Genomic DNA, 9,588 nt, shown 5'->3' on the forward strand with positions numbered 1-9,588 from the left:
TAGTTTTTGACCAGAGACGACCCATATTCAAACTCGACTTAGAAGTCATCAAAACAACCTTCCTGACCAACTTCCAGGAAATTTGGATCAAAACTGCAGCCACTAGTGTTAAGAAGCTTTTTTTCTATTTTTAGCTCTTGTGACCTAGTTTTTGACCGGACATGACCCATCTTCGAACTTGACCTAGAAATCATCAAAACAACCTTCCTGACAAATTTCCAGAATAATTTAATCAAAACTGCAGAGTGTTAACAAGTTAGAGTGTTAACAAGATTTTTCTTGTTAAAAAGTTTTTTCCATATTTGGACAATGTGACCTAGTTTTTGACCGGAGACGACCCATATTCAAACTCGACTTAGAAGTCATCAAAACAACCTTCCTGACCAATTTCCAGGAAATTTGGATCAAAACTGCAGCCACTAGTGTTAAGAAGCTTTTTTCTATTTTTAGCTCTTGTGACCTAGTTTATGACCGGAGATGACCCATCTTCGAACTTGACCTAGAAATCATCAAAACAACCTTCCTGACAAATTTCCAGAATATTTGGATCAAAACTGCAGCCATTAGAGTGTTAACAAGCTTTTCCTATTTTTAGCTCCTGTGACCTAGTTTTTGACCCGAGATAAGCCATCTTAGAACTTGATTTGTATATCATTGAGACAAACATTCTGACAAAGTTTGATGATGATCCAATCAAAACTGTGACTGCTAGACTGTTAACAACCCAATTGTTGACGACGAACGACGCCAGACATAGCCTCATCACTGTACCTCACCTTTACCACTTTGTGGTCAGGTGAGCTAAAAAGCCAATGAAATGCACAACTAGACTTGGTATTGATCATTCCTTTAAAGTTTGGATGAAATTGCACTAGTAGTTTCTAAGAAGTAGTTCGGACAAGATTCTGTTAAGCTGGCAACACACAAAAACATCCTTTTTATTAAAAGGGCCTTAACTCTGCCTAAAATCATTCAACGAAAAAACCAGTGTAATATGCCCAAGTACTTGAGCTACAGATCAATCCTTTAAAGTTTCATTGAAATTGCTTCAGTGGTATAAGAGAAGTAGTTATCATTTCTGCAAAGTTTGGAAGAAATCGCACCTGTAGTTTCTGAGGAGTAGTCCGGACAAGTTTTGTGATAGACAGACAGACGTCTGGCAGAAATAGGATAATGGGCCATTTTTTTTGTTTTTTTTCCTTTGTTAATAGAGGGCCAATGGCCGCATACTCTGTAGTTACAGAATTTACTCTATTGTTCTCTTTTGTTCTGTTTACAGTTAGGTGGCCCCTTATCCTTATCCAGTTGTGCAGACAGACAGACAGACAACAGAGAAGTGATCCCTATATATCACCAATACTCTGTAGAGGTGACAGAAAAATCAATGACCCCCTTGGGCAGGGCCAATTTTGACCCCAGGGCTTTTAAAATAATTAATCATGCAATGATTATTCAAATGAAAACTAGAACTATCACTAAATGTGATTAATACCCCCACAAGTCTGCTTCGGAAATGAGGATGTTACTAGTAACAGAATACCTTGTAAAAGAATTGAAACATAGAGTTATGGTTGTGGGCAATTAAAGATAATTGTGGTTCATGTATGTTGCATTTCCTTTCAATGTGGTTGGCCATTGATGAAGTTTAATTGAATTACTCTGTAATAAGTCCAGAAAGGCAAAGAAAAAGAACAAAGGGCAATAACTCTATAAATACTGAAGATAGAGTTATAGTTCTTGTGCACTGCACTTCCTCTTATTGTGCTTGACCATTGTATGAAGTTGTTTTGAATTCCAACCAGTACGTTTTAAGTTATGCTCCGGACAAGGAAAAGTATCAAAGGGCAGTAACTCTGTATTTTGTCAAAATGGAGTTATGGCTCTTGTGCACTGCACTTCCTTTGAATGTCCTTGACAACTGTATGAAGTTGTACTGAATTCCAAACAGTAGTTTTCAAGTTATGCTCTGGACAAGGAAAAGTAACAAAGGGCAATAACTCTGTAATTAGTCAAGATGGAGTTATGGTTCTTGTGCACTGCACTTCCCCTTATTGTGCTTGACCATTGTATGAAGTTGTTTTGAATTCCAACCAGTAGTTTTCAAGTCATGCTCTGGACAAGGAAAAGTAACAAAGGGCAGTAACTCTGTAATTAGTCAAGATGGAGTTATGGTTCTTATGCACTGCACTTCCTCTCAATGTGCTTGACCATTGTATGAAGTTATAATGAATTCCAACAATAAGTCTTCAAGTTATGGTCCGGACAAAAGAAAGCAATGGAAAAGTAACAAAGGGCAATAACTCTGTAATTAGTCAAGATGGAGTTATGGTTCTTATGCACTGCACTTCCTCTCAATGTGCTTGACCATTGTATGTAGTTATATTGAATTCCAACCATTAGTCTTCAAGTTATGCTCCGGACAAGGAAAATGCAACGGACAAAAAAAAAAGCAATGGAAAAGCAACAAAGGGCAATAACTCTGTAATTACTTTAGATAGAGTTATGGTTCTTGTGCACTGCACTTCCCCTTATTGTGTTTGACAATTGTATGAAGTTGTTTTGAATTCCAACCAGTAGTTTTCAAGTTATGCCCCGGACAAGGAAAAGTAACAAAGGGCAATAACTCTGTAATTAGTCAAGATAGAGTTATGGTTCTTGTGCACTGCACTTCCTCTCAATGTGCTTGACCATTGTATGTAGTTATATTGAATTCCAACCATTAGTTTTCAAGTTATGCTCCGGACAAGGAAAATGCAACGGACGTCTGGACCGACCGACCGCCCGACCGACCACCGGGTGACTCCTATATACCCCCCCAAACTTCGTTTTTGGGGGTATAAAAACCTTATGAAACCTGAAGAAAAATAAACTTTACCTGATGCATTCGACTATAATGACCTTCAAGACGTTTGTAATGTTTTGCCTTATATTGGCAATCAAGAAATTCACATTTATATGGACCTTCAGTGTTGTGAGTTTCTGAGTGTTTTTTGAGATCAGCCATGGATTTACATCTGCAAAAAGAAATATTTAAAATGATCATCTGGTAATGCTTTGAAAAAAATCGCGATTGACAATGCTGCCTTGTCAATATACAGTCTAAATTGCTCATGCTACCACATTCCTTAAGCGACTTTTGTCACAGCCACCACTTTAAATTGATGTTAAGCGGCTTTATTTTTAGACTTTAATCTCAGGGGTCCAAATGCAATACCAACTGAAGTCTACATACATATAAGCTTGCTCAATACCAAGGTTGATCTTATTCCTAACTCTAGTTATTATCTGGAAACAATTTTTCTATTTTTAATAAAGGTGACTTTGACCCCAGGGGGTCTAAACCCGAGTTTTCATATAAGTTTGTTATATAGCAAGTTTGACCACCATATAGCATTCTTAACTCTACTAGTTGTCCAGAAATCATTTTTCTCTTTTCAGTAATGACATACTTAACCCCTGGGGGTCCAAAAGCAATACCAACCTATGTCTTCATATAAACTTGCTAAATACCAAGTTTGAATACAATATATTATTCCTAACTCTAGTTTTTGTCCGGAAACCATTTTTTTTTTTTTTATATTTCTAGTTACAATGACCTTGACCCCAGGGGGTTCAAAAGCAATACAAGAGCCATGTTAGCATGGCCATCCCTTGCCCAATGTGTTTGCTGATTGGAAGAATGTATATGTAGTAGAGCAGAATAATTCAATTTAAAGAGGTCTTTTGGTAATGAAAACTGATGGCTGAAGTTATTACTGATTTGAAACCAATGTGAATACCGATGGCTGAAAATAACAAAGGGCAATAACTGCAATATAATGCAGGGTAGGTTATCATTCTTGCTTGCTGCACTCCTCCTCAATGATCTATCCACATATGAAGTTTCAAGTTGATATACCTCTAACAATTTTTGAGATAAGCTACAGACAAAAAGTATGAAAAATAACAAAGGGCAATAACTAAAAAAATATTAATGGTAGAGTTATCATGCTTGTGCACTGCACACCTCCTGAGTGAGATCTATCCACCCATGAAGTTTCATGTTGATATCTCAAAGGCTTTTTGAGTTATGCTCTGGGCAAAAAATAAGTTTGAAAAATAACAAAGGGCGATAACTGAAAAATCATACAGGGTAGAGTTATCATTCTTGTGCACTGCATTCCTCCTCAATATGATGTATCCACCTATGAAGTTTCAAGTTGATACCTTAATAATAAGCCGGTATTCCCACATAAAGTTGCTACATACCAAGTTTGGTTACAATATCTCATTCCAAACTCAAGTTATCGTTCAGAAACATGAAGGTAACTTTTATGGGTTAAGCCCAACACCTCAGGACCCAGGGGCCATGAATTTCACAAATTTTGTTTCCCTTCAGCAATTGATGTTTTATGCCAAAAATAGTTAGAATTGGTTCAGTGGTTCCAGAGAAGAAGCTTAAAAGAAGAAGAATTGAAGAACAAGCTTGAAGAATTAATGCATTTTCATTACATAATTATTTGAGCCGCACCCCCCCCCCCCACACACCAAAAAAAAAAGAAAAGAAAACAAGAGAGCCCACAGGGCCCTGGATCGCTCAGCTGAGAAATAGGTCAAAAGCTTTAAGTGGAGCCCCTTTCACCCCAGAAGAAATAGCGAAAATAAAAACATCGCAAAAAATACAGGATTTACAGTACATATAAGGGAAATCAATGACCCTTGGGGCGAGGCAAATTTTGATCTGAGGGTTTTCATTTGAAAAAACTTGGTAGACATCAACTAGAAGATGTTTTATGCAAAATATCAAAGCTCTACCTCTTTTAGATTTTCACAAGAAGAGTTTTTAAGTTTTAACTATACATGTATATATAAGGAAAATCAATGACCCCCTGGGGCCAGGCTAATTTTGACCCTAGGGCTTTTATTTGAACAAACTTTGTAGACATCCATTTGTTAATATCTAAGCCCTTGCTCTTTGGGTTTTTTAAAAGAAGATTTTTTAAGTTTTTACTATTGACATGTAAGGAAAATCAGACCCTGGGGCGGGGCCAGTTTAATCCTGGGGCTTTTATTTGAACAAATTTGGTAAACACTCACTAGAAGAGGTTTCATGCTTAATATCTAAGCTCTAACTCTATGGGTTATTTAAAAGAAGACTTTTCAAGTTTTTACTATATACATATAAGGAAAATCAGTACCCCCCTGGCGGGGTAAATTTTGATCCCAGGTTTTTTATTTGAACAAACTTTGTAGACACTCACCAGAAGATGTTTCATTCTTAATATTTAAGCTCTAGCTTTTTGGGTTTTTTATAAGAGGATTTTTTAAGTTTTTACTATATACATATAAGGAAAAGCAATGATCACCCTGGGCGGGGCCAATTTTGACCCAAGGGCTTTTTTACACTCACTAGAAGATGTCTCATGCTAAATATCTAAGCTCTACCTCTTTGGTTTATTTTTAAAGGAGATATTTTAAGTTTTTTCTTCTGGTTGCCATGGCAATAAGAGTTCTGCATGGAATTAAATTCTTTGAACAATTTTTAAAGATGACCACCAAAGGAACATTCCTGTGGAGTTTGGATGAAATTGGCTTAGCAATTTATGAGGAGATGTTGTTTAAAGTAAAAGTTTACGGAAGACGGATGGACGCCAGAGGAAAAGCAATCACAAAAGCTCACCATGTCACTTTGTAACAGGTAAGCTAAATAAGAACCGGTTGAACCGGGTGATGCTCCCATAGAAGGTTCTGGACACAGGAAGGTATAAAAAAATGAACAAAGGGCAAAAACTCCAAAATTAGGCAAGGCGGAGTTATGTTTTTTTGCACTGCACTTCTATTCAATGAGATCTATCTATCTATAAAGTTTCCTGATGATATCAGAGTTATGTCCCGGGTAAAATTCAAAGTGCAAAAATGAACAAAGGGCAATAACTCCAAAATTAGACCAGGCTTTGTTTAGGTTCTTTAAGCATTGACAAAAGTCAGTAGTAAAAATAAACAAAAGGGCAATAACTTCAAAATAAGGCAAGGCAGAGTAATGATTCTTAAGCAATGCACTTCCACCCAATGAGACCTATCTATCTACAAAGTTTCATGTTGATATCTCTTATAATATTAGAGTAATGTCCCGGACAAAGTTCAAAGTGTCAAAATGAACAAAGGGCAATAACTCCAAAAGTAGGCAAGACAGTGTTACAATTCTTGTGCACTGCAAACCTACTTAATGAGATCTATCTACCTACAAAGTTTCATGTTGATACCTCTTATACTTTTAGAGTTATGTCCAGGACAAAGTTCTAAGTGTGAAAATAAACAAAGGGGGATAACTAAAATTTAGGCAAGGCACAGTTACGGTTTTTGTGCACTGCACACCTACTCAATGAGATCTATCTACCTACAAAGTTTCATGTTGATACCTCTTATAGTTTTACAATTATGTCCTGGACAAAGTTCAAAGTGTAAAATAAACAAAGGGGAATAATTCAAAAATTAGGCAAGGCAGAGTTACGGTTCTTGTGCACTGCACACCTACTCAATGAGATCTATCTACCTACAAAGTTTCATGTTGATATCTATTATAGTTTGAAAGTTATGTCCTGGACAAAGTTCAAAGTGTAAAATAAACAAAGGGGAATAATTCAAAAATTAGGCAAGGCAGAGTTACAGTTCTTGTGCACTGCACACCTACTCAATGAGATCTTTCTACCTACAAAGTTTCATGTTGATACCACTTATAGTTTTAGAGTTATGTCCCGGACAAAGTTCAAAGTGTAAAATAAACAAAGGGGGATAATTCAAAAATAAGGCAAGGCACAGTTACGGTTTTTGTGCACTGCATACCTACTCAATGAGATCTATCTACCTACCAAGTTTCATGTTGATACCTCTTATACATTTAGAGTTATGTCCCGGACAAAGTTCAAAGTGTAAAAATAAACAAAGGGGGATTATTCAAAAATTAGGCAAGGCAGAGTTACGGTTCTTGTTCACTGCACACCTACTCAATGAGATCTATCTACCTACAAAGTTTCATGTTGATACCTATTATAGTTTTAGAGTTATGTCCTGGACAAAGTTCAAAGTGTAAAAATAAACAAAGGGGAATAATTCAAAAATTAGGCAAGGCAGAGTTACGGTTCTTGTGCACTGCACACCTACTCAATGAGATCTATCTACCTACAAAGTTTCATGTTGATACCTCTTATACTTTTAGAGTTATGTCCTGGACAAAGTTCAAAGTGTAAAATAAACAAAGGGGAATAATTCAAAAATTAGGCAAGGCAGAGTTACGGTTCTTGTGCACTGCACACATACTCAATGAGATCTATCTACCTACAAAGTTTCATGTTGATACCTCTTATACTTTTAGAGTTATGTCCCGGACAAAGTTCAAAGTGTAAAAGTAAACAAAGGGGAATAATTCAAAAATTAAGCAAGGCAGAGTTACGGTTCTTGTGCACTGCACACCTACTCAATGAGATCTATCTACCTACAAAGTTTCATGTTGATACCTCTTATACTTTTAGAGTTATGTCCCGGACAAAAATCAAAGTGTAAAATAAACAAAGGGGGATAATTCAAAAATTAGGCAAGGCAGAGTTACGGTTCTTGTGCACTGCACACCTACTCAATGAGATCTATCTACCTACAAAGTTTCATGTTGATACCTCTTGTTGTTTCAAAGTTATGTCCCGGACAAGAAAAGGGGACGGACAGACGGACGGACATTCTTACAGGACAGTAATTATGTGGCTACTCTATTGTTCTCTCTATTGTTCTTTTTAGCCACACAAAAGAAAATAGCCACATATAAGCATTACGGAATGAATGACATCAAAGAGAAAGAACAGTTACCTATTGTCCCTCTAGCCACATAATTACTCTCCTGTGAGTGCGGACGGACAGACGGACGGACGGAAAGACGGACGTTCTCACAGGACGTGTTTGTGGGGTTATTCCTTTGATCTCTTAACCCCACAAAAGCAAATTTTTAAACCCCATAAGAGCATTTTTAACCCCATAATACATGTCTCTACGGAATGAACCCCATACAGAGTGCCTGTACATAAACCTAAACCTCATAATGTAGCTCTCGTATGCTCGGACTAACGGAAAGACGGACGGACGGACAAGGCGGCGACTATATGCTCCCCCGAAATTTTTCGGGGAGCATAAAAAACAACGACAGAATCCCTGACCCTTAAGGCTGTGAAATTCACAATTTTGGAACAGACATCCTCTCTCAACATAACTATACATTTACTTTGTTTCCTAATTACCCAGTAGCAGTTCAAGAGAAGATATTTTAAGAAATAATGTACTTTCACTATATATTCAACAGGGCCCTGTCCTAGCACCAGAACCCCTGACCCTGGGGCCATGAATTTTACAATTTTGGTAGAGGGCTCAATGCTTATTACAATCATAGCAACAGTTTGACTGCTTTGTGCGGAGGAGTAAAGATTTTTAATGATTGCATTAATTTTGATGGTTTTAGCCCCACCTCTCGGGCCCCAGGGGGCCGAGGGCCCATGAATTTCACAATTTTTGTTCCCCTTCAACAATAGATGCTTTATTTTTAGACCTTGACCTAAGGGGTCCAAATGCAATACCAACCCAGGTCTACATATAAGCTTGCTAATTACAACATCTCCTTCAGTCATAGATGCTTTATGCCAAAATTGGTTGAAATTGGTTCAGTGGTTCCAGAGAAGAAGCTTAAAAGTTATCTTGGCAAACGATGCATGACAGACAAAAACGGATAGCAGTAGGTCACCTATGTACGTCTCATTATGGTTAACATTTCTGCCAAGTAGTTTCAATTTCCTTCTACCTGTTCAAAAGATACAAACCGGACACAAAAACTCCTTATTTAATCTATATAAATAAAGTTATCCCTTAAGACAGGGCCAATTTTGATCCCCAGTGTTCTGCACACTGTCTCATTATAAGTAATATTTGTGCCAAAACCTTTTTTTTTCTGCCAAAAACTTTTAATTTTAATTATTTTCTATCGGTTCAAAAAGATGCAGAGACATAATTTTGAAATGGATATAATAAGACTAAATGTGACCTTGATCTCAGGAAGGTCAAACATGCGCTCTGCACATCATCTCATTATGGTTAACATTTCTACTAAGTAGTTTTAGTTTCTTCCATCACTTCAAAAGAAACAGACTTAAAAACTGCTAACAGACAGCTGGACAGACAACCACTGGTGCATAACATTATGTGCCAAATCTTTTTTTCGACATATAAAAAAGTTGACAACGGATATATGACGGACAAATGGTGATCACTAGTTTTTGTATTTTTTTACATGGCCCAGTAACACATTAATTACAGAAGCAGGATTATGAGCAATTTCTACTTTGTGTTGCAATCTTACCTGTATGTACAAATGTCACACTTGAATGGTTTGTCTTGAGAGTGTCTATATTTAATGTGCAACCTCATGTTGGATGGAGATGGACTCGTCATATCACAGAATGGACATTTATACTGGTTTACTGAAAATTAATCATTAATGTATTAGACCTTTTCTCTTAACAAATAAGAGACATTAAAAAGTAATACTCAAGAATAATTTTAATAATCATCTATCTC

General features: G+C 36.8%; 1 protein-coding gene across 1 annotated transcript in view; it reads right to left on the reverse strand.

Moving 5' to 3' along the window:
- The window catches only part of LOC132717811 (histone H4 transcription factor-like), a gene marked incomplete at its 5' end in the record, with an annotated part of 48,716 nt that extends 39,225 nt beyond the window's left edge, over positions 1-9,491 (reverse strand). The window contains 2 exon segments of the mRNA XM_060701376.1: positions 2,876-3,014; positions 9,371-9,491. Of these exon segments, the coding sequence (XP_060557359.1) occupies positions 2,876-3,014; positions 9,371-9,491 (260 nt within the window).
- Between the last annotated feature and the right edge of the window lie 97 nt (positions 9,492-9,588).

Source organism: Ruditapes philippinarum, unplaced genomic scaffold, assembly GCF_026571515.1.
Source record: "Ruditapes philippinarum isolate M1 unplaced genomic scaffold, ASM2657151v2 ctg4152_1_1_1_1, whole genome shotgun sequence".
NCBI lineage: Eukaryota > Metazoa > Mollusca > Bivalvia > Venerida > Veneridae > Ruditapes > Ruditapes philippinarum.